The following is a 26828-nucleotide window of genomic DNA, read 5'->3' on the forward strand; positions in this document are numbered from 1 at the left end:
CATGGTTCATAAGAAAATACAACAATACTAGGGAAAGCATGCCAGATTATTATGTAACCCTGGATTGTACACCTGTCCATAAAGGACACTCAAATACCAATTTATGTTTGGGCCATTGTGAATTGAAGTTAGCTCAAAGGTATCAATGTATAGTGGCTGGGTTATTTAGCCTTGGGACCAACCTTCTCCTGACATGAATGCAGTTTCAATTTCTGTTTTCTATCTCTGTTATTATACTGATGAGCTGAAAGGAAATATAAATTTTATGGGCCAGCATAGAGAATGTGAAGCATGCATATTTCCTTTTACACTAATGTTTCCTTCAGTCAAACTCAATAGTTTGGTCTTTTTTGGAGGGCCACACCTATTATAGGTGCAAAAAGGACCAGATTAAATTTCTTGTACATGTTCACTGCATTTTAGCAAGAGATGCCTAGGCTTGGATATTATATGCGTTAATACAGCATTTGAAGCCGAGTCACTTAGCCAACCCCCCACCGCGTGTACTCAAAGTCACACAGCACAAGTATAACTTTTGCACTTCCAAAGGACTCATTTTAGACACCTTCCAATTAATATTTTATAGGTTTCAATTATGACTGCCTTATCAAGCCCACTGGGAAGACAAGGCACAACAATTATTATAATAACTTTGTTAGCTATAATTTCCTCTTCTGAAAGCATGGATGGATGTTTCTAGAAGCTGCATGTTAAGCAGAAGTGCTTACACCTGACCTTGCACCCCATCCACTTTTCCAGCACAGCGGTGCCTCTTTCTTTCCTTGAAAGACAGGTGCAATTTGTAGCCACACAAATTATACAGTCCTTGCTATTAACATTCTTTTATCTAGTAAATTACTTACATTGATTACACTGAAGAAGGTTCTATGAAATGTTGCTAAAGCATGTCTATGATTTGGCTGTAATATATAATTCTTAAATTAAGACAAGGCTGAAAAGAAATGACATCTTGTGATAGCAGATGCGAAACTCAGATCTTGGCCACATAATAGCCATTAAACATTGTGTGTTACTCTGTGCGAGAATATGTGTGCTTGGACCCAGTATCCTGGCTGAATTCCAATTCAGGTAATTACTCTGTCTACCTAATCTCCCCTGTAGTTTCAATAGGATAAGTTATGGTATTTTTCTTTTGCTTCATGCTTCAAATTGTTTAGCTAGTATTCCCAATGCTGGCGAGGTTATATGCTGCATTCCACTGCAGACTTAGCTATGCTTCATCCTTAAAACAAAAGGTATCAATTGCATCCTTGGATTGATAAAAGCCAGAATTCCTAAGCAGAAATCTGTGTGCTCCTCCCCGAAGTAGATTTGAAAATCCTGTTTCTTGCCTGCTGTCTGAGAAGTTCCACAAACGATCAAGCTAAATTGGTAGGACTAGCCAAGGCCCATACCTATTTCCTCAGCCCTAGATTTTACTAAACTCTCTTCTCAGGACCATCTGAAAATAACAATACACACAAAAAGGCTGATAGCACTCTTTTCTTTCTATCAAAAGCAAGCCAACAGCCTACTTCCCTCTCTTTCCCCAGCCCAGAATTTCTTGCTCCCTAAAGGAGAACAGAAGTTATCCTCACTGGTACTGGCCTCTTTTATTGTGCAGTTGGTCACTAACTGGAAACAATTCTGGGATTATAAATGCGTCCTAATTAGTGCAAGGAACTGTACTAATTGGGGCAGGAATGGGTGAGATCTAATTTGAGAATAAATAGTCTTACCTTCTTGATTTTGGAGCAGAAAGGATTCCATTTCATTTTTATTATTTTGTGTATCCACCCCTCTCCCAGAACCATGGGATTAAAAAGGAACAATAAATTATACAGGTAATGAAAAATCAGAACCAGACAAAATGATATATTAAAACACAATTGAATTAAATGGGTTAAAAGCATATTTACTAAAATAATAATTAAAAACTATATCTTCTACACATTAAATGCCATCCATCTCCTTAGCGTTCAGCCAGTTTCTGAATGACTGCCTGCATAGAGAGGGATTTGGCATGTCTAGGGATGGAGAACACAGTGGGGCCAGCTTAGGCTCCCTTTTTATGAATGCCTTGGTTGTGATCTTATGTGGTGACTAGAACTAGCCCTTAAGAATTTGTAATCCGGTTTACTGGTTAATGCAGGGGTAAGCAACCTGCGGCCCGCGGGCCGGATGCGGCCCAGCAAGGCCTTGGGACCGGCCCCCGCCCGGTCCTGCCGCCAATTGCCGCCGGAGCCTTTGGCCTATCAGGAGGAGGCGGGCAAGGGGAGCAAGCGGCAGGCAAGGGGGGCAAGCAGCGGCCAAGGGAGGCAATTGTCTATAGAAGCCTCCGAAACATGCATTTATATTATCATTTTTTAAAAAATCAGCAAAAGTGTCTTCCATTTGAAAATATTGTCCTACATTTGTCCCGGCTTATTTATTTATTTAATTTTTAAAAAAATTATTTAATTATTTAATTTTTGGCTTCGGCCCCCCAGTTGTCTGAGGGACAGCAACCCGGCCCCCGGCTCAAAAAGCTTGCCTACCCCTGGGTTAATGATTATGTACCTACTCCTTTGCTAACCTACCTATGCTATGAGGTCATCTGCCAATCATCTTCTATGTTTCTTTCCTATTTGAGTGGAACCTGGGGCAACAAAATGGGAAGGGAATATTGCTGATGCTTGCACAATGCCAGTGGAATGGTTTTCTCTGACCGAATCTCCTGAAGCCAACATGGTTTTCACTGAGGAACCACACATAGCCCATGTTATTCACATTAGATTTGTAAATACTTCTTATGTACTTCTAAGTGCTGTAATAACACTGCTGTTGCTCTTTTATCTTTTGACTTACCTTTTATTTGCATTCTCGTGTAGTTTTAATCTGTACTTTTTAATCTTGCAAACCACTCTGAAAACAATGTTGATGAAATGTGGGATAAAAACTTAAATGATTTTCTCCCCTGCTGTGACTTCTGTATGGAGAGAAACGTGGACTGAAAAATGGCACCTAAGAACTGTCCATATCAGATTTCAACAGTTTGCATTTATCACTAATAAAAGCTTCCAGCTAGTCCAACATCTGTTTCAAGCCTTCTCCTTGCAGCAGCTTTTGCTTTGCAGCTAAAACCAACTTGAAACCCTGTAGTTTAGATGCTATATGTAAGTAAAAGCTATGGACCACAGTTTATTACTGCTATAGTGTGTTTTGTGTAACGCCATCTCAAAAATCTTAAAATGAAGCAAATGTACAGCAAGGGAAAGCTATTAACCTTTGGGGGTGCATTCTGCTGCAGTGTCTGCAATACAATCTCTACTTTCCATCTTGGTTTATCTAGTCATCAATAGAACCACAATAGGAGCTGAATTGATGTCTTTCAGCATTGATGGCCTAGTGTCTATTGTTTAATAATGGATGATTTGTGCAATTCTTAGATGAATGATCTTGTAATGAATGATAGGAGTATAAACCTTGGCCTTTCTGTACTGAATGTGTGTGTCTGTGTATAAAAGGGGTATCTCCTGATTAGAATTTTAATAGGATGAATTGAAACCCATGAGATCTGCATATTTTTGCATTTGAATATATGTTCTGAAACTATATATATATATATATATATATATATATATATATATATGTATGTAAATTGTACCTGTGTAGCTTGCAACAAAGGGAGCTTTGTCTCTCTGTAAAAGAAGGATGCCTCTTCTGTAATGAAGCTTACCATTCATGTTTCTTGTACAGTGGACCCTTGGTATCCACTGGGGTTTGGTCCAGGACCACTCCATACTAAAATCTGTGAATGCTCAAGTCCTATTATATACATTGGTGTACTAAAATAGCATCTCTTATAAAAAAACAGCAAAATCAAGATTTTTCTTTTTGGAATGTGTGTGTGTGTGAGAGAGAGAGAGTATTTTCAACCTATGTTTGGTTGAATCCATGGATGCCAAATCTATGGATAAAGAGGGCCAACTGTAGTGATTTTAAGAAGCAAAACAACCAGCTGCCTGATTTCATAGGAGGCATCATTTTCTAGATGTTATATGACCCTCACACACAAGGATAGGGCATCCTAGTTCTCAGGATAATGTGTTTTTTTTTTCAAAATCTACACAGAACTAAACCTGTGATACAGGCATTCTGCAGCTGTATCATTTCCATGGCTGTAAACCAAAAGCAGGAATAGTATGTCTGCTTCTGTACACACATCCACAGCTTTTGTGTGCAGTGTATATAAAAGATGCACAGACTGCTAGGCTATGCTTGTGCAAATGTGGGGGAAGACATAGTAGCACTCATAACTGAGTTGATGAGAAATGAGACAGAGGGGAATTCTGTATTTTTAATGGCACAGTACTAACTGTAATGGTAACATTACTAATGAGTAATCCACCAAGTTTCTTTCTGGACTGTAGTAATAAAAAGTGTCCTGATGAGTGATAAGAGTAATGAATAGCACAGGGGTGGGGAGCTAGGGGGATGCATTAGTCCCCTAGGAGTCCAGGGGGTATAAACCACTCCTAGTCACTCCTAGTTTATTTAGAGTGTTTTTAAAAGGGCTTTCCTGAGCCTAAAATGCCCTGGAGGGCGCTCCAACACATGGCAAAAATGCTCCCATACCCCTTGAGGGCATTTTGGGGAATATTTATTTAAAAAAATTAAAAATGAACCCAGGGTAGACCTGAGGGCCATGAAAATGGGCCCCTGCAGACTGTACTAGGTCCATCCCTTGAGTAACATAATCACTTCATTTTGCAAGCTAATGTTCCATACTGTTGTCATATCCAAGTAGAGTTCATTCTATCATGCTAAGGTAGGCACTGAAAATATTTTGCTTTCTAGCTGTTTTGGACTACTCCCATAATTTCTCATTGTCAACCATGCCAAGTTGGGGCATGTCCAAAATACTGGCCTTTTAGCCCTGTACTAATATCTCATATTTTTGGAAGCCCGGTTCTTGAAGTAATAGAAACGTTTATACTGAAGTCAGTTTATTTCAGTCAATTTATTTGTTGTTTCACTTTTTAAATCTTTTTAATTTATCAAAAGCATACTAATTCTCTTAAAAGATATAAACAATTTTAACAATGTTACAATATTTATATTTATAAAACCTTTGAAATCTGCAATTCTGAGTAGGCTTTTTAAAAAACCACCTTTCTCAGTAGCAATCCTTTACCCACTTCCTGGAAGTGAGTCCCATTCAGCTAAGTTCTTACATTGGAATAGAGACAGATAAAATTGCACTGTTAGTGCAATGTTTCCTCTTGGATACAATGCATTGTTTATTCCAATATTTGGCAATACTTTAAACATAATCTTTACTGGTTGCAGCATGACATTATTTGTGATCAGCTAGCAGAGAGTGCTAAACTCATTACTCTTAAGGTTGCTACCTTTGCTATGGCTGTCCAAAAGATCCGTAGTAAAAATAAAAGGGATGAGAAGCTGTAGATGAAATGGTACATCAGTTTGTTTTGCTGCTGACTTTCTGCTGCCTGACCTACTAATGTTTAAGTTAACAAGTTATGGTCCAGTGAAATGTAGGGTTGTTGTTTGTAATATTTTGTAATGGTCACTGTGCCTTACATGAATAAATTGTTGTTGTTATAAAAATATATATATATCTCCTGAATATTATTAAAGTGTGGCATGAGATTCATTATTAATAGCTGACTGAATAAATACATTAACAAGTTTTCCTTTGTGTCATAACACAAATGTTTCCACTGGCTTTCATTATTTTTAATACTAAAAGTCTGGGTATGCAGTCTTTGAAATATTTCACAAGACCAGACATAATGTTTACTTATTCCAGATGTTGTCTGTTTCCCAAGATATGGGTAGGATACAAAGTTACACTCTAAGATTATTATTCTACATCAGCAGTGTCAGTGGGAATGTTTTCACTTCACAGTATAATGGGCTACGTATGTAGATGTGGCACACATCAACCACACTTCCCAAAAATAGAAATTGGTAGTTCTTACTGTTATTATCACCAGTTACTAGTGAGCTCTAGCATGTGATACATACAATTATCAGACTATACTGAAAACAGAAATGCAAAGTATTATTGGATGTGTTTCATTCTTTGCTAGTGCTGTCAGTTTTTCAAAATACAATGCGCCCCTGTCATATGCGAGCATGCCATACGCGACTTTCAGCTTACACTGAAAGCCGCACGCCGGAAGAAGTAATGATGTGTGCGCCTGTGGGCCGCGGGCATAAGCCCCATTGTTTTCAATGGGGCTCCAGCATACACGGTATTTCCCTTACGCAGGGTTTTTTTTATTTCTGCTTTATGAAGGGCCCCCAAAAGAAAGAACTTTTTGGCATCTTATTCAGTCTATTGGGCAAATCATACACTCTCAGCCTCGGAGAATGAATATAGCAAACTCCCTCTGAAGAAACTTACCAAGAAAACCCCATGATAGGGTCTCCTTAGGGTCGTCATAAGTTGGAAATGACTTGAAATCACACAATAACAATAAACAATAAATTCAGTATATATAAAAAGGGAAAGCTTTTCAGTCTTCAAATAGGGACCATCCCTCATAATAAGGAACATGAGCCAGTCCTGTAAGGGACAAGCTTTTTAGCCCTCATGTAAGGGACACCTGACAACTCTATTCTCTGCTCACGTATCTGAGCAATTACTTTTAACCTCTTCAAGTATTTTCCACTACAATTTGAGGCATCTCACAGGTTGCTTATTACATTACCCTTACATAACCATGAATACTAAAGTGAGGATCATCCAAGCCATTGTCTTCTCCAGCACCATGCACAGATGTGAGAGCTGGACAGTGCAGAAAGCCTAACCCTGGAAGTGTATCCCATTGTACTCAGTGGTCTAAAGCAGGCTGGAATCATGCAGGACTCTAGATCAATGCTACTCAAAATGCTGTTTCCTGGACAAGTGTCAATCCTTGAACTATTGATTATTAGTCCTTGGTGAGTTTCCAGGAATGAAAGAAACAACAACTGTAGCTAGTGCTGCCGGTGCTTGGCAAAACTGCAAAAAAATTGCTGGTCCTTCATATCACATAGTTTGAAAAGCACTGCTCTAGATGTTTTTAGACTGCAGCTCCCAGTATTCCTCACATTGATTATAGTGCATAGGATGCTGGGATTTCCAGTCCAACAATGATTGATTCCCATCCCTAGCCTAAATTCAATTTTTAGTCCCAATTAGAGTAAACCCCTTGAATCAGTTCAACTTAACAGACAGCCTGGAAGGAGTGGCCAGAGGCTGCTCTGGCTGCATTTGGGCTGGGACCATGGTGACTGCACAGCCCACTCCCAAAATGGGCCACACCATGGACCCAAACCAGCACCACCAGGCGTCAGATTTAATCTGCTTTTTAAAAATCTAGTCCAAAGGACTGGATCACGATTCTGGAGCAGTTTCCAGCTACTTCGGGGACATGCATTGTTTGAATGCCATACTCCCAAAGCATTTTGAGTCTAAATGTTACTGCTGACTGAATGGATCTGTCCTCTTTGTGACTAACAGATTTAGGCCAGTAAAATGTATATCTGAGAAAATGTGTTTAGGATTACTCTGTAAGTCTGTGATTTTAACAGCATAAATCTACATAAATTTAAATACAAGCAAGCTCCACCATGTTTGATATGGCTTTCTTTCAGGTAAGATTGCCTACAATCCTATTTTTACATATATTTCTATAACTAAGAGGACATTTCTTAGAATTTACTAGAGCTTATAAATAAATAATGTGTAGGACTGAAGGTCATATTTTCTGAAGTCAGTTGGGATTGATTCCATATGGATATATGTGGTGTAGTGGTTTGAGTGTTGGACTACAACTCTGGAGACCAGAGTACAGTTCCCATCTTGACCATGAAACCCTCTGGGTGACCTTGGGCAAGTCATGCTCTCAGCCTCAGGGAAGGCAATGGCAAGCCTCCTCTGAACAAATCTTGCCAAGAAAACCCCATGATATGGGGTAAGGCAATAATATGGCCTTAAGGTTGCCATAAGTCAGAAATGACTTGAAGGCACACAACACATATGTGTGAAACATACATGATTGTGTATTTTTCAGTTTGTGACCCAGTCCAGACAAATCAGATACTGGGTATAGCAATATTATTGTTCTCTATATGCATAGCCTCCAAACTTTCCCCATTTGGCAGAGACAGTCCTGATTACTGCTCTGTCATCCCACTTTTTATGATGCTTTTAAAATGTCCCCCTCCCTCTTTCTCTCTCCCCCTCCAACTTTCCTCCTTTGTCCTCAGCGTACTTGCTGCAAACAGTCCAAAGTGCAAAAGCAGTTTGCACTCCATTAACTCATGGGGGTGGGGGGAGAGGAGAGATGGAATCCTGTCCTTGCAAAATCCTTTTACAGCCTCTCCTACCTTATTTGCTCTTAGCCATTAATAACTTTTACCATCTTGACTACACTCTGATGTTGCTCGGCCACACGTGTCCCAGTTTTTATTTGTGAAATGTAGGGTGCTGACAGAAGCACAGCAATGGACCATATTATATCTATTCTGCACCAGTTACATTGGCTACCAGTTTGTTCCTGGGGCAACTTAATGTGTTATTGTTATCCTAAAATCCTAAAAGATTTGGGTCCTGCTCATCTGAATGACCGTCTTCGCCAATAGGAATACTGTAATTTAAAAATAAATATGTGTGTGATGACTAGCTGTTAAGAATCCTTATGTTTATTGTTTGACCTTTTCCAAAAACTGGTTTCCTGGTTTTATACCACGAAGAAGGCACTCTAAAAGAGAGAGTGTAAATCTATAAAATATTTTATTTTGCTTTACAAAAGAACTACTCTGGGAGCCTGTCTAGTAAGTGCTGGTCCAACGTGTTTTCAAAATGGCTCGATTATCAGTGGATTTGGTTTACTTCCTTCCCTCAATACCACCATAGCTGTTACTTTATTACATTTTCAGCACAGTCTCATTTTGTCTGCTGGTATTTCAAAGCCTCACCTTCCTGGGAAGGAGCAGAATTTCACCTCTGTGTATTATGCTTGAATGGCTATGACAAGAGATTGCTTTCTCTCTCAAACTGGCAGCCAAATAGGGGACTATAGCAGTACGTACAGTGTTTCTGTCAGTATGAAAAGTTCTCCTGCCACTGCGGATGTGCAAACATTCACTTCATCAGAGTTTTAAAAAACTGTCCATATGCCTACCGCTGTGTATCCAAAGTCTGGCTGAGCAGAGAGCGGCAGAACTGGAGGAAAAAAACACAACCCAATAACTTGAAATATCTGTTTCACAGTCATGAACATCTGTCTCCTCTTCAAAAGTAACATAGGGTAATCTGGATATATATTCCCAGAGTGGAATTTGGGTAATTCAGATTAGAAGTAATTCTTGATGTTTTAAGGAGCCTTTTATTACAAAAAAATAATTACACAACCCACCAGCACAGCACACATGAAAGCAGAAGTTGAAGTTTATTTAGCAAGAAACCTCCTGGCAGATGCTAGAACAACTGGGGCAGCTAAATTGTCTTGAATCAATAACTTCCTACCAGATTGTTGGGGGGGGGTGGCACTGGAGGGGGACCTTACATCCTCTTTCTAATGCCTTTGTATATTTAGGTGCACAGTCAAATTCCACATTCATGTTACAAATCCCAGCTTGTTCAATTTGTCTGATGTGGACAACATTTTGACTTTCATATTTCAAGTGTTGTTTTACAAAGAGCTTCATATTGCTTAATATTTGTCTTTGACTTGATCTTCATTCCCAGTATTGGGAATGCCCTGCTAAAGGTGTACCCACCCTAGGTGCTTGAACAATGAATTTTGGGGCAATAGAATATACAGATGCATGGTGCACCATTTCTATTAATCTGACTGGCATTAGAATGATGAGTATGAAGTTTTTCATATTTTAAAATACCCTTTTATAAAAAGCTGTACCTTCCACTTCATAGCCGAGAGCGGTCCAGTTAGAAAAGAGTAGTGAAGAGAGTATTGAAAAGTACATTGAAAAGCAGAAAACAGTGAGGAGACAAGCTTCACATGCTCTGAGATGGTTATTCAGTATTTTGTTTTTTGTTTTTTAAAAAAGCCCAATGCTAATTCAATAAGAATAGACCTTCTTCAGGGGCCTTCAAAAGAAAATAACTGGAGTTGAAAACACTCCAAAACTCAGGACTGTAGAGTATAGAGCTTTTTATACTGTATGGGTCTGTGTTTTGGACAGTGTTTTCAACTCCAGTTATTTCTTTTGAAGGCCCCTGAAGAAGGCTTTTCTCACTGAGGCCGAAACACATTGGGCTTTTTTTAAAATACAGTACTGAATAAATTGTTGACCATTTCAGAGCATGTGGAGCTTGTCTCCTCAGTTTTCAGCTAGAAAAGAGGCCTGTTCTTTTTTGTTTATTTTTGTATGTGTCCTATATCTGAGTATTCAAAATTTATCTTCTCCAGGCGCTACCTGTGTTGTTGATAAATTCATTATTTCCTTTATCTCATAAGAATGGCGTGGGGAGGGGAGGAATGATGGATTGATATGCGCCCCCCAAAAATTACCAATCAGAATAGCCTTTGGTCTAAAAAAGAGAAAGGAACTTTTCCAACTTCTGTATTCACACCAGAGGAATTTAATCAGTATTTAATACATTTCCCCCCCACATTTTAGCTGAGTAATGTCAGAATAGGGTGAGAAACACCAAGAAACATCTAAGCTCCATGTGAGCAATTGAACATACAAGATTTCTTGTTGGCAAGGCAGGAGTGAGATTCTTGTATCATTGTCAGGCTTTTTGCTAGATAGTAGTCTTGATTTGTGTTTCTGCAGGATATGGAGGACATTTCTCCAACCAAATGTAGCTTTGTAGGAACTCATGCAAAGCAGACCTATTTCCTTCTGCACTCTATAGTTGATATAAATAATGGCCATAATCCAGTAAAGTGCTTTGCTGTTGGAACTACTTCAGCCACTGACACTGAGACAGAGACAAATTCCCCATGCCCCCCCCCCCCCCCCGCTCCAGGGGGCTAAGGGACTTGTAGGACTCTCTTTTTGGATGGCAAGGAGGGTTGCAGAGAAAAGAAAAATGTGCTGCCTTCCTTGTTGCCTGGATTTGATTTGGCATTGGATTTAGGATTATGTCTGAATGGACTAAGATTTCTTTCCAGTTCTGCAGTCTCCTGCGTCCAAAAACAGCTGTTATATAATATCCTCTACACAATTAAGGAATCGCACACTCCAAAATTCTGGACAGACATGGATGATGAGCAGATTTGTTACGTGCAAGTCATATCCAATTATGGCAACTGTGAGGAAAACCTATCACAGGATTTTCTTGGCAATATTTATTCAGAGGGGTTTGACTTTGCCTTCATCTGAGGATGAGAGAATGTGATTTGCCCAAGATCACCTGGTGGGTTTCCATGGATAAGTGGGGATTTGAATCCTGGTCTCCTAGTCCAACACACATGCTGCAGATGATAGATAGATAGATAGATAGATAGATAGATAGATAGATAGATAGCATCAAGTTCTGTGAAACAAGAGTTATAGGGCATCCTATTACTGGTGTTGTATTGCCTCTAAATCTTTAAGAAAAAAGGAAAAAAAGAAAATCTGTGCAAACCACTGATCATAAGATGCACTGAATCTTAAGAGTAAGCAGAGCCAGGACTGTAACCTTTTAATAGAAATTCAAAGGGCATGTCATCAACAGATGGTACATATCTTTTAAATGTCAAGTAATCTGTATCCATTTTGTTGACAATACATTTTGGGATCATCACTTGAGATCCCTTGGTTCTAATAATCAAATGCATTGAACATCCACAAATCTATTTAATTAATGCATAAATCCATGTGGCCCACAAAGCTACAGATATTCTGGAAGTAGTGAAGTTGGGTGCCCAAAAGTTAGCAGATGCCCAAAGGCACCTTCTTATTTGTGCTTTGATCTTTTACATTATAGAAAAAACAAATTCATGAAAATGTTAACATCTGCACCTGCCATGTTAAAGATCATTAGGTGAAATATGTACCGATGGTTTTATTATTGGGAATCAGAATAAAGTAAAATATGGATTGTTTCCATAGGCATTTGAGGTAGAATAGACTAATCTGTCTCCAGGCTCCTAAAATGTTAGCAAGACACCTAAATTATGATAGATGTGAACTTCAAGAATGAAACTGCTGAATTTATTAGCTGTTCAAATGTCGCTTGTACAGTTGAAGGGTAAAGAGAATTACATCAGAAGGAAACTATCAGAAATTACACTTGAGACCTCTACTGTGAGTGGAAAAGTCCATAAAGCCAACAACTAACTTGCATTCATATATTCAAAGGCAATTGTTAATATCACACAGGTGATTTAAAATAAAAGACCATAATGCTGTCCATGGGATCTATGAAAATACAAGAATGCAACTAAAGCAACAGTGTCCTAAATCCAGTTTAGGTCTCAGCTAAAGCAAATGCACTGAATTAATGGAATTTGCATGTGTAGACTTACAATTCAGCAATTGATTCAATAAATGGGTGCAACTCCTTTGGGATTAGTAATTGGATTCATGCTAGCTTCCCAACCTACAATTTTAGATATTTTGAGACAAATGAACACCTCAGATCCTGTCTTAGAAAATTTTGTTCAGCTGTAAGAACAATCCATTATTAAGATAACATACATTATTAAGATGATGAACATCAGTGAGCCTATTTCCTTTGCGAGTGGATGAGATCAAAAGCTTTTCTTTCTAGTTTGCAATAAACCACACTAAATACACTAGCCACAATATGTTTAAGCTTGTGTATTCTTTCAAATGAAGATTTTTCTTTAAGGGCAAACTCTGTTTTGTAAAATGTATTTTGTCAAGACAGCAAAACTTGGTTTTTTGTCACATCTGAACTGAATCAACATGAAACAAACTTATACATTTTTTTTTGAAAAGGGCATAGTAAAATATGAGCCAAGAAGACATTATAGAATCTTACAAGCACAATGATAGGCCAAATCCGCTATTCTTGTAATCACAATTTTCTTTTTATAAAAAATGAAAAGCACAAGAGCTGTGTCACCTACAGCCCTGCTAAACATTAGTGGAAGTCTAATTATCTGCCTATATTTTGTTCTGTGTCAATCTATATACTTTTCTCCCTCAACTGGTTTGCCAGGGTGACCAAAACAGATTGTGGCATTGAGTTGTGATCTTTCATCCAATATTATTTCTTAAATGGTTCTTTCACCCTATGAACTCCAATGGGGGAAAATCTTCCTTCGATAAAGGACCATAATTCAATGCGGAACACATGCTTTGATGTCCCACATTAAATCCCAGATGGTTCACAGGAAAGAACCATCTGAAACCCTGGTAAGCCTTTGCCAGTCAGAAAAGATAAATAGAGTTGAATTGACCAGTGGTCTGATTTTGGATAAGACATGTTCAAGGAAGATGTCTGAACTTTGCTAAGTAGAACTACACAACTAGAGCCAGCAGGCCAAACCTTTCCCTCTACCTGTACCCTGTTGTCATATTTACACATTTGGAATGAAGGTAAGCAGCAGTTTTAAGACAGAATGACTGCTTCTTATAAGAGAAAAGAAGAGACAGGAGAAAAAAGGCCCTTATATTGGTCCCACCACTCTCAAAGGCACTTTTCCTGAGTATGCGCAAGGACAATATTCAGCAATAGTATGCTGCTTGCTCATAGTTAACTCCCAAGGCCTGAAACTCTCTTCCAAGGGAAGCTTGGTTGGCCCTCTCCATGTTGTCTTTCCATCAGCAAAGACCTATAGGTTTTCAGCAATGAAGTGGCTGTGAAGGACAAAGTATATAAAAGCAGTGAGTTTTGTTCTATTTCTCTGGTTTTTGTGTTATTACTCCAATGGATGTCCATTTAAATTGGTTTGAATTAAATTATTTCTTAATAGTCTTGTTTATTTAAATTATAATCCAGTTGTACCCAAAACCTTTTATCCTTGGTACTCCTTTTTACACCTACATGCAGACATCAGTCCTCCCCTTGATGTAGTATATGAATAAATATATTTTATTTATTTCATATGCATATTTTCATTCGCACATTTGTGTATATTCATATTTTAACATTTTATAAGGCAATAGCATTGTTCAAATCAGAACAGTTTTATTTAAATAAATTCAATATTTAACTCAAAACATGTGTAAATTTAGCAGACAAAAAAAGTTTAGGAAGAGGAGGAAGAGGAGAAGTTGGAGGAGGGATCAGAGCCTCCAAGTCCCATGCCCCCCTTGAGCAACTCCCCCCCCCCCCCCCAGTCCTGCCTCACCATTTCAGATAACCAACTATGCTGGATGGGGGAATCTGGAATCTCTAGTTGAAAAAGTAACTTTCCCATTTTCTGCTTTAAGTGAACCACAAAACTACATAACTGTGACATAATTTAAGAGAGTATTTAAGAGAATATTAGAGAATGTGTTTGTGGATGTTCTCCCCTAGTTAACTGCCAAAGCAGATTTCCACAACTTGAGAAGCAGCTATTCATACATACTTCCATGAAATTTGGCCAGGTGCAGCTAATAGAAACCTAATTCCTATGTAGGATGTTTTCATAATGGCAGGACAATGATCTTTTATTAGACCAGGGTAATCAGTTACATTCTTAACAATAGCCAAGTATTCTATATTGCAATTGTCCTTTCTTTGTTTGCCTTTTCATTCAAGGGCTGTAGTTACCTGCACAGCTTTTAAAATAATCCTGTTGCAAGAACAGAAGACTCCAATTCTGTACTCTTCATACAATCTGAGCACTCACCCTGAGTAAAATGAAAGACTAATAGTAACTGCAGTCTCATTTAGCTCAAGATGTCTGGAATGACAACAACTGCATTAGCTATAGATCAGAAGTGTTGAGCAATCCATCTTAACCTTATTAGCGATCGGCTTAGAAAATTAAACAATTGCCAAATGAGTAAAATGGTAGGAAAGGCAAGCTATGGAAAGGCAACCACTTTGTTTCGAAAAACTGCAGAAATAATCCAGTCTGAGACCACTTTAATTGCCCTGGCTCAGTGCTAGGGAATCCTGGGAATTGTGAATTATTGTGGCACCAGAGCTCTCTGACAAAGAAGGTTAAATGTCTCATAAAACTACAGTTCCCAGAATTCCCAAGCATTGAGTCAGGGCAGTTATACTGATGTCAAACTGGATTATTTCTGCAGTGTGTTTTGGGCCATAGTAGCAGAAATTATATCAATTGCCAACATTGCTTAAGTGTTCATATGCCTAGCATGGAATCTTGGCTTTTTGACAATACAAGCTTATGAGTCATATTTATAGGATGTGTGGTGAATTGGAAAACAGAGGGAATATCTCCTAGAAAGGACTTCAGTTAGACAGAGGAATGGTGCTGTCATCCACAGGGTCACTGTGAGTTGAAGCCAACTCAAAGGCAGTGAACAACAACAATGGTACTTTTGCATCCTGCTTTCTGTAACTTCCATTCCTTGCCATTCACTGTTTCCCTCTTTTTAATACCACATTGTTCATATCAAATTGTCTGTATTACAGGGGAAGGAACTCCCACAAATGTTCAAATGAAACTACATTGTGCAAATGAAAATATAAAAATAAGCTCATACCAGAGGAGGGCAACATATGGGATACATGCAGTCCTCTTTCCAGTTGTTTTTGTGGTCCCTGCTGTATTGTTTGATGACACCCGTGTTAAAATGAGGCTACCACAACTTGTTCCTCTACTCTGAAAAAGCATTCCAGATCCCCCAGCCATAAAAAACCTAATCCTTATTGCTTTCCTACATCTTCTTGCCCATCAGATATATAATACAAAACTGCCTTCCAGTGAGATTCACCATGGAAATACAGTATATGTAATTCCTCCTGTCTTCCAGAAAAATTAACCAGAGAAAGCCACAACAGAAAGAGCTGTCTCCAATGTTATGGTAATTGTAGCACCCGATTTGGTAGTGACAAATTCATCGGTGATGTGGCTCCTGTGTGTTCCAAGAGGACCCAACACAGCCTTGAACCCTAAGAAATTAGCTGCTCCACTTTAGACAATGCATGTTTCTACACATCTGTACGCTTTCTTGGCTGTGCTCATTAAGCCTGCAGTGTGTCTGCATATAAGCATGTAAAAGTGTGAGTGGTTAGGTTTCAAGAAGGTTCCCCATTAGCTGCTATCCTAGGCATACTGGACTATGAATATAAATCCCTTTGAACTCATCAAGCATAAGTACATCAGAGGAACCTTTGTTGGATCAGCCAATCTAGTCTAATCTTTCTGGATTGGCCAATTCTATTTCCCACTGACTAACCTATGGGAAAGGTCACAAGCCCATCAATAAATTTTCCCTCCTATTGTCAGCAACTGGTATTTAGAGGTATATAACTTGGCAATTAATTTGATCTACAGAAGAGGAAAAAGAAGAATGTGAGTTTTCCTATTTAGAACTGTCCAGAGTTTCCTAGCTTGGAATAATAGCACCTAGTATGTCAACATTTTAGCCAGGCAGCAAAGGCTTTGTGGTTTCTTTGTGCTTTCATTTCCTACCTTTGGTGACCCTAAGGCAAACGTATCACCAGAGGCATCACTGTGTGTGTGTGTGGACTGCACTGGGTGACACCTCCTCGGGGTTGTATAGCCAATGGAGCTGGTGCAGCAGCTGAGTGAGCAAGAAGCAATATTATGTCCCTTTCTTGCTTGCCCAGCAAGCAAGAGAGGGGAGCAGGGCAGTCACACAGCCCTGCACTCCTCCCCACCAGGCGACACCAAGCACAGAGATGCCATTGCCTATCATGGGGTTTCCTGGGGCCAAGAATGTGTGACTTGCCTAACATCACTCATTGCATTTCCATGGCCAACTAGGGAATCAAACCCTGATCTCCAGAATCATAATCTAGTTCTTAAATAAAATAGAAAACAGCACTCTTTGCTCTTTAATGAATGTGCCTGTGCTTTCAAACACTTGTTTGCTATTTTCATAAAGAAAGACTTCTGTATACCCAGTGAGCATGGGATTTTTTTAATTTTTTCTTATATACTGCCTTTCTCCCAATATAGGGACTCAAGGAACATATTATCTTGAGTGTACACACAGTGGGAAACAGGAGATTGTCATATGTAATGGGTTCCACAGCCCCCAATGTAGAGCTTTTTTGAAGGACCATCAATGAAATGTACTTGCTTGATTATAATATCACCACATTTATATCATAGTATCACATAGTATCACAGTCTCTGAGTAGACACTCTGAAGATTGGAACAGTGATATAGGGTTGCCAGAGAGAAAGCTGGAGAAGGTTGATATACCTTTAATGGTTGTATAGAAGACAGAAACTCAGCAAGTGTTGCTTGTCATGCAATGAGGTAACAAGAAACACCTGCTAAAATTCCCTCTTCTACACAACCATTAAAGGCACCAGGAGCCCTCTCCAGTTTTCACTCTGGCTACCACAACTGTGAAGGATCGCAAAAAGTATTATTGGACCAGAAAAAGCTTGTAATATATGTGAGACTTAAACTTTTTTAGTCCAACATGAATTCATTGTTTGCTAGAGACCCAGCAGCAGCCAGTGCCTGCTAAAGTTGCAAGAAACTGTTATTCCCTACAGCCCTAGACAGGACAGCAAGTGAAGAATGCAAGATTGATGAGGTACAACCACATCTTCAAGGTTGCATTTTGCCCACATCTGCCATAGAGCACATTTCCAGTTTCACTATCTGTAGCCAATCTATTCTTATCTTGAAAGTAGTTGTGTGGCATGTTCACATATGTGTTTGAAGATGTACCAAAATATCCTTATGAATATGAATCCACCAGATAAATGTTTTGACTTTTAATTACAAAGACAAATTCAAACTACATATTGAACACGTTGATTTTTTAGAAGGTTTCAGAAGTGTTTGTATTTGCAGTTAGCAACCTAAAATCAACATCCTTTTTCATCCATGGTAGGGAAAAACTAAATTTTAAAAGCAAGGCTCCACCCCACACTAGCCTACATGCACTTGCTGTGTTCTGGTCTCCAGTGGCCAATAGCACCTTCATTTCCACCATCAGCAGCTTCTGCGTAGTGATATGCAGTCAATGTCACCAAAATTCACATTTCAAAGTTGCAACTGTAAAGCCAACCTGAGAAGCTCCTGAATCAGTAAGACTGGCACATTATTGTCACAAACCCAGTGAAGTAAAACTTTTTGTGTTCTTCTTTCAGTTTGTAGATGCAGAGGACTTTCATTGAGACTGTGCTAAATGTTTAGGTCCAAACTCAAAAGAGCTCAAAAATCTATTATTGTTAAATTGCTCCACTGATGCGAAAATATTTCATTCAGTGGGATTTGCACCAGTACAGTTTTCTACAACTACTGTGATTCACTTATCTTTCTGACACATATTAGCTATAACTATATGAGCTGGAATCTACTGTTTGAACTGAAATAGCTATATTTGGAGTCCACTATTATAGCAGCACTGAATTCAACAATGTACAGTAGGCCCTTGGTATCTGGTGCGGTTTGGTTCCAGAACCCCCTGTGGATATCAAAATCTGTGGATGCTCAAGCCTCGTTATAGACAATGGCATAGTAAAATGGTGTCCCTTATATAAAATGGCAAAATAAAGATTTGCTTTTGGGATTTTTTTAAAAAAAGATTTTCAAGTTGTGGATGGCTGAATCTGAGGATAAAGAATCTGTGGATACAAAGGGCCAACTGTATATACAAACTAATTGTTTGCTATGCAAAAATTTCCCTGCTTATAATAAAGCAAGAAATGTGGCATGTATTTCAATTATTCTCTGAGAACCAGAAAGTTCATACATTCTAGCAACACCCTGTAGGTTTCCTGCTGTTTTTGCTTTACAGTAACCACTTCAGTTAGAATAAAAATATAAACAGAAACTGCAAGAGAGAAAAAAAATCTGGATGTGTACTACTTATTGTATGTGCATCACTGAATATCTGGTTCACAGACACTGAGAATAAATATGTCGTGTGATTTGGGTAAATTGAATTTAATAGAATGATAGCTTCCAAAGGAGGCAGCTAAAGAGGATTGTTCCAGAGCATAGTCATTTTGGTACAGCTTTTTCTTTTGTCACTGCATCTGATGAAATAATTTTTCACAGGACGCTGTGATTTTTACGGCACAAAGTAGCTTCCCAACATCTATCCATTCAGATATGTCCAAACAGTATAAATATAAGTGCCCCCTTTATTTAACTTTTAGATTTGACAGTTAAAAATCATTGACATCAATCTGTCACAAACAGCCTCACTCTTGTATCTCATTCAATTATTAGAATAATCATGGAACACAATTCAGAGATAATATTACATCCTGCATTTTATTCAATTCCATGTGACAAAAATAGTAACCTAGACTAAGACATCCATTTCAATCAGTAGATGTGTCGAGCCAACAAGATTTAATAATAAAAAATATTGGATCTAGGTAACAATTCCCAGCTGGTTCAGGGGGGTTCCTAGCCCTACATGGTATCGCAGTATAAAAATAGTGTCTCTCTTCACCATGCAGAGAGGAAAGACCTAACCCTGAATACAAAATTGGGTCAGTCTTACTGTACCTTCATCACCCATCTTATTTACAACACTTTACATCTCTTTTTTTAAGTTATGCACATCCTTTAGGGAGAAGAGATAACACTACATGGTACCAAATACTAAACAAAAAAAATTCACACCAGAAATGGACACAGATAAATAAAAACATTCATTTGCTGAAAAACAGCAATATTAAGCCACCTCAGTTTTGTTTCCCAGATTTGAAACACCCCAAACACAAATGGTGGTCAATGGTGATAAAAGGTGTTAGAATATAAGGATGTTTATTTTTATATAGATATATACACATACATACATATATATTTGATATATGCCTGTGTATGTGCACATATATATTCTGTGTATCATTGCTGTAGAAAACAGAGCTGAAACAGTTTGTTGTTCATTTCAAAACAGAAATAAACCACTAATAAGTCTTCTGAACTTTTCATTCAGTGACATGATGGCAGAAACAGTCCATCCTCTTACAGTAATTTTTGTTGTTGTTGCACAAGAGATTGTCCTATTTTTTTTCCAGTCTCAACTGAGAAGACCTCCTGTCTGATTCTTTCTTCAGGGGCATAAAACATCTTGTGCTGTTTCCCAGCTACCCATAATGTCCCTTGGACAATTTGTTAGACGAAAGTTCATAGTGTCAGACTTCACCATGCTTGTAATGCACAAAAATGAGGTAGTACACAAAACATTTACTGTTCAAGTTTTGATTACACCCCAGCCTCACCAGCATCCTAGCTTAAGAGTGGAAACATTCCCTTTAGTCACAATTTTAAACAATGCTTAAAACAACTGAAAATTATATTTGAATAATCAGAGTACATTGTGCTTTGTATTAAATCTTAGAAGATTAAAAAAAACACTAGTCAGAATTGGGAATTTGTGTACAAGTTACACTTAATATTTATGTTCTCCGTTTTGCTTTACATACCAGTGCTATTAAGCAGTCAGCATCTAGCTTGTGGGTGGGAGTGAAAGAGACAGAACAGATTACAGCAAAATTAAGCCTACACAATGTTTTCTTTAGCCTCTCCTAGGCTTGAGCTGATATCACAGCCCTAGGATTAACATATCAAAGGTCTGCTGGAGGGTGGGTTTATAGAAAAGTTAAATGAATCATTTCAGTTTAAGAAATGGCAGGCCCCATTATATCCGAGAATCTGACAGTTCTTAGTGGTTTTCCTGCTGAAAGGAGCATAGATCTCTCATACTGTTTGACCTTAAAGACAAACACAACAAATATCCCACATTTCCCCTCAGACCAAAGTACTATTTATAAAATAGTTTACTGTACATCTTTGTTCATATTCAAATTATAGACAAACCTCCCTAAATATAAAGTACTAAAAGTGCAATAGTATAAATTAAGAGTTTGCAACCACATTATACAAACACTGCCTTTTTTATTGTACAGCCTGTGATAACATGAAATGTTTTACTCACAACTGCTTATAATGTTGTGAATAATTTATAGTGATAAGGTTTGTCTGTAACTTGTTTTCCACCCATAACTGAAGTCCACACTACATTTTTCATTTAATAGAACAACTGTCCACATAGCAGCTACAAATATTTAAATTAAAATGGTTTGTTACTGACAGGTACTTGCACATGAAAAGCATGCTATCTTTCCCAATAAAATTTCACAATTTTGCCTGTGTTGAAATAAACCGCTTATTTATAATAAAACAAAACTTGCTTTTTTAAAAAAAAAATCACATAGCCAGGTGTATTTTGCAGTACAAAAGCTTCATTAAGGATGGGGTTAGTATATTGTCTGTTACCCGCATTATCTTTACATTATAAATACTACAGACAAGAATACTGTAATCATACACAGCATTAGGGTACTAAATCACTTACTGAATGTTAGAGGGTTTCTAAAAACATAGTTCAAGTTTCTAGCAGAATGGAACAAAACCAGCAAAGAAAGAGCTGGACTGAAATGCCATTGTGATGCTTCCTTTTACTCAGTTGGTAACATTTTGTTTTGTTAAGAAACAAAAACTGAATCAATTTAGCCTCCGCCAGTTGCTAACGCAGTTATGCAATGAATTATTATTTACTTAAATTAAAATGGTTCCAAAGTTCTCACTAACAGTCAGCTCACTGTTGAAAGTAGTACCATGCAAATCTTGCAAGACAACTTTTCAGCAGACACGAAGTTATGCATTACTGCTATGGGATAAAATCTTAAAGAGAACCTAGGCAATTAGGTCACGAAACTAATGCTTAACTCCCAAAACTGTACATGAAAGAACAAATGTTGTGTTGAGTAGTGGTCCAACAGTTACTTGTACTGAATGCTTTTAATTTATGCCAATCTCTTTATTATCCTCAATAAACCTTGTGAATGGGCGGTTGGCTCCAGTTTCAGAACTTGCTTTGTCCAAACCAATGATGGGAGGGGTACTGCCGGTACGAGCTTTGTCCATTCCAGTGGTAATGTTACTTAAAGACGGAATGGCACTTCCGCCTAAACTTACTGGGAGCTGGGGGATGCCTCCATTCTGTATGACAGAAATTTCATTGTTCTTCATTGCAAGTCCATTCGTAATAGCTGCAGCATATTGGTTCCAAAAATTTGGGTCAACATTCATGGCCCGAGCTGCCAAATCCTTTTGGAACATTTCTGAAAACTTGAGAGCATCACCACCTAACAAAGCCATGGGGTTTTCCACAGACAGTCGTCGGCCACGACGTGCAGGAGCATTATTCCACATATGAGTTCCCATGTGAACCTTTAGAGAAAGAATGAGGAAAGGAAGAGAAATTGGCAAATAAGCAAAAGTGCAACAATTCTATACACGGAATTTATGTACAATTCTAAGGAAGAAATTATTTTTAAGAGCTAACAACTTTCATGTAAAATTCAGATATAATTACGTCAACAATAACCTTCTCAAAAATCTTCCATATTTGCATCAAAAATAATTATTAAAAATGTACATTTAGCAAAAGCTAAAAATAAACTTGCAACTTTGTGTGCAGAAAAGCATTACCTTAAATAGTTCAATAGGCCTACATGCTATTTCTTTTCAACTTGGAAAATCCTGTCAGCTTAATTTAAAATAAATAAATAATGTATTTGATTTGTGCAACTCATCCTTTGTATGTTTAATTGGAAGTTAAGTCTCTCTGATTTCCAGAGGATTTACTGAAACTCTGCATAGGATTTCTAGGTTAGGCGCCCAGCTGCAAAGGTTTGTGACAATCATTTTTTAAAAAGAAGAAAAAAAAGTAGTTCTGTTTTACCAGGTGTAATTGTTGTATTTTCTTCACAGGCATAATGGACTGGATACAAAGATTTTATTACATGAAAAGAAGGAATTGCTGGCCCATCCCAATCTGCAGCCCTTCATGCCCTCCTGAAATATAGTTCCAGAGTGCTTTGGGTGGGTGCTGATAGAGGGCAATTATTGGTCTCCCAAACAAACAAAACAATATTCTATTCTCATGACCAGGTCTTTCAATTCAGTGTTTCTTAAATGGCTCCAGGCCATTTAAAATTACTCCAATTCCAGTTCTCTGAGAGAACAATTAAATTCTCTTAAGTACAAGAAAGATGAATAGAACAAGTTAATCACAACGAAGTTAAATCCCTTGATTTGTATATTGCTTACTCACAATAGATTTTAACTGGATTGGGACTAATGCCAATTACGGGGTTTCCCCTATACTACCTGTAACCTTCTTTATTTTACTTGGATTATATAGGGATAAAAATGGTGCCAAAATTAGTTTAGTATGAGATCAAAAAACCTGCTTTATATCGGAATATTATAAGCAAGCTAGAAATTTAGGTGCACAGTAAAAGCATTACCCAATGACCTTTGGTAACCCTGGAAGACTGTGCTCTAATATATTAAACAGGACCAGAAAAGTCCAAAACAAACTGCAGGAATAACCCACTTTGAGACCACTTTAACTGCCCTGGCTCAAGGCTAGGAAATCCTGGGAATTGTAGTTTGTTGTGGCACCAAAGTTCTCTCTGACAAAGAAACCTAAATGCCTAACTAAACTACAGTTACCAGGATTCCTTAGCCTTGAACCAGGGCAGTTAAAGTAGTCTCAAAATGGATTTATTTTTTTTTGCAGGGTGTTTTGGACTAAAATTGCTGAAGGGTTCCAATATAATCTGCTGTGACCAGAGTTTTTTTTAAAGGAGTGCTACCACAATAAATATTGTGCTTCTGAAAGATACTTAAATCTGGGAATCTGTACCTTTAAATCGTGCAAGAAAAACAAAATCTACATAGTACTGTTTTAGAGATGCAGATGTAACTTCACTGTGTTTAATAATGTTTATTATTAAACTGTGTTTAATACTTAGGATATATATGTAATGCATGTGGTTTTAATAGCAAAGTTTATACAGTCATTCCAGCATAATGCAAGAAGTCTTTAGTAAGAAAAAGAAACACAATGCTTTGTATCTGCTTATAGAGAGAACAAATTTTTTTGTGTACTCACAGAATGTTTGTTCTCATGAATTAGTTTAGCACAGAAAATGCCACTGCAGCATGATAAGAATGTGTTAGTGAGCTTCAGCCTCATGAATTTCCCTTCCTCCTCCTTTAGGATGATTGTGAGGAGTCTGGAAGCTCTGCCTTCCCTTCTGCATTAACCACACTTTGAAAATCCCTGAAGTCATCTTCAAATTGGCTAACTTCAAACCCAGATTTACAAGCTGGTTTCCACTATCCACATTTAGGATTTACTTTAGTTTGGGCTTTAGATGTAACACTACATTGTGCATAATCTAAAACAGAAGCAAAAATTCCAGTCTCTTTGGGACCAGGCTAGAGAGAAGTAAAGGGAAATATATGAGTCAGAATTTTAGGCCTGTTACAGACTACCAAAATAAAGCTGCTTCGGGTCTCTTTGGAGGTATGCTGTTTAAATGATGCATGCATCCTAAGAATCCGGAAGCTGCACCAAAGCTGCACTCTAGTTCTTAGGAATGGAGTGTGGCTTTGGTGCGACTTAGGACCCATGCATCATTTAAATAGCATACCTCCAGAGACCCAAAGCAGCTTTATTTTGGCAGTCTGTAACAGGCCCAAGGCTCATTCTCATCATGCTTAATGATGCTGTAGTGCAGCCTCTAAATTCAGCCAATGTATGTTACTAAATTACAATATAACCATATTTTTTCTCTTTCTTCCTATTTGTATGAGGAAAAGAGCAAGAGAGAGGCTGCTGAATATCAGGTTCAGCATTTTGAATATTTCACACTCTTACAATTACTTTTTTGTTCTAAGAAGATTCCCTTCTTACCTTAAGATTCCCTTTTGTGGTAAAAGCTCTACCACAGATTGTGCAACCAAATGGCTTTTCACCAGTATGGGTGCGTTCATGTATCTGTAGTGCACTTGCTGAAGAGAAGGTCTTCCCACATGAATGACAGTTGTGTTGTTTGGGCGTTCTGCGTGGTGGGGGTGCCAGCATAGGAGTGATGCCTGGGCTCATCACTGTCTGTGGTGCAGCAGGAACGTGGATTCCAGCTGGAAGAGATGGAACCTCGCCCAATGAGATCGGCTTGCTGTGGCCATTCACTTCCATTTTGATCATAGTAGGCGCAGTGCTGGTAACCAGGCTAGGAGTGCTTTGGCTGGGACCTAGAGTAAAGTTGGGTTCAAATAACTGAGAAGGCAGCTCTTTTAATTTGTGTGTCAGTAAGTGCTGTTTTAAATTACCCATAGTGGAACACCCACGATTGCAGACTGTACATACAAATGGACGTTCTTTAGTATGGCTGCGGTAGTGAATTTCCAATGCACTCTTACAAGCAAAAGGCTTGCCACAGATATTACAAACAGTACTTTTAAACTTACCACGTTCTCTGTTCAGGAACAGCAGGCTAAAAGGACCTTCTTCTTTGATGACTGGCCTTCCTGGGTTGGTGGCTGTCAGATCCAGTGCACCTCCATTTTGAACAGTAGGTGGTGGTGGACTGTCAAGTTTTTCTGTCTTTAATTGTATTTCTTGTGGTTCTTCCTGGTTACTAAAACCTGGGGATTTTGATCTAAAACTTTCACAGTTGCTGTTTTCAGGAGATAAAGCTTGCATGGAGGAAGAAGATTCAGACATTGCTGGACTCCCGGCACTCTGGCTCTCTAGATCTCCTACAGCAGATGAGGAATCATTGCTCAAATGGTCGCTTTCCCCTGACCCATTTTCTATGGATTTTAGATTGGTCAGCTGTTGACAGTTCATGACAGAATCAATCATTTTCATCTGATTTTCTAGAGCAGCAATGCTAGAAATCACAGATGGTGGGGAAGGTGGACATGACCCAGAATAAGGTATTAGAGGTTTGGAGGAGTCACTTGCAGTGTCTTTTAACTCTGGGTCCTCCTCCATGGAATTTTCATCAAAGTCATCATCATAGTTGCTCAGTGTTTCTGCATTCTTTTCATCAAAGGAAAGTTCTGAGTCCATGGCATCTTGGAAGCCCTCTGGTAATGGTGTGTTGGGGATTTGCCCTCCCATGTGCATACGAATGTGCTGCTGAAGAACAACAGCATTTGTAAATTTCTTCTGACAAATGGGACATGAATGCTGTACTCTAAGTGGTGGCTTTGCACGATGAACTCCAAAATGTGTTTTTAGATTGCCTTTTGTAGTAAACGCACGTCCACAAATTTTGCATTTAAATGGCCTTTCTCCTGTATGAGTTCTGTAATGCATTTTGAGAGCACTCTGACAACTGAGCACACGGTGACAAATGACACATTGATTTGGATCTGTCATCTTCTTATCGATGTTCTCTACAAGCTGTTGTAGTTTTGAGGTTTCTGATGTTTGCATAGAGTCTAGTAGTCCACCAAATGGAAATTTAGCTTTGAACTGGTCAGATAATGCTGGAAGCACAGAGTTTGGGAGGCTTGTAGAAATACTACTGTCTGTAACAGCATTAGGAACTGTAGATGTGGGTATTGCAGAAACCTGCCCACTTATAGAAATATCTCCTAGCCTCACATTTGTCACAGGAATATTGACAGGTTCAGTTTTAGTCATAGCTGAAGCACTATGAATTGGTTGTGGAGATTCTGCAGACATAGGAATGCCTGACTCTGAATTGTTTAGGCTTGGGGACAAAGAGGTGCATTCACTTGATGCAGGGGATGGCCTCTGTGGTGACCTGTTCATGGGAGTAATACTTGGGGAATCTCCATAACTGTTTATCCCTGGTATTGTTGGGGGAAGCTGCAGCCCAACTGACGTTGGAACTGTTGGTAACACAGGCTTGCTATCCAACCATGTAGTGACT

The 26828-nt window shown here is 38.5% G+C and overlaps 1 protein-coding gene across 3 annotated transcripts in view; it reads right to left on the reverse strand.

Moving 5' to 3' along the window:
- Window positions 1-19136: 19136 nt before the first annotated feature.
- The window catches only part of SALL3 (spalt like transcription factor 3), a 25050-nt gene continuing 17358 nt past the window's right edge, over window positions 19137-26828 (reverse strand). For all 3 annotated transcript variants that reach the window (XM_042466300.1, XM_042466299.1, XM_042466297.1), the window contains 3 exons: window positions 25390-26828; window positions 24833-25173; window positions 19137-22293 (listed from right to left, as the gene is read on the reverse strand). The exon at window positions 25390-26828 is cut by the window's right edge. In XM_042466300.1, coding sequence (XP_042322234.1) covers window positions 21862-22293; window positions 24833-25173; window positions 25390-26828 — 2212 coding nt within the window. In that variant the 3' untranslated portion in view covers window positions 19137-21861. The remainder of the gene's footprint in view (window positions 22294-24832; window positions 25174-25389) is intronic.

This window comes from Sceloporus undulatus, chromosome 4 (assembly GCF_019175285.1).
Source record: "Sceloporus undulatus isolate JIND9_A2432 ecotype Alabama chromosome 4, SceUnd_v1.1, whole genome shotgun sequence".
Classification (NCBI taxonomy): domain Eukaryota; kingdom Metazoa; phylum Chordata; class Lepidosauria; order Squamata; family Phrynosomatidae; genus Sceloporus; species Sceloporus undulatus.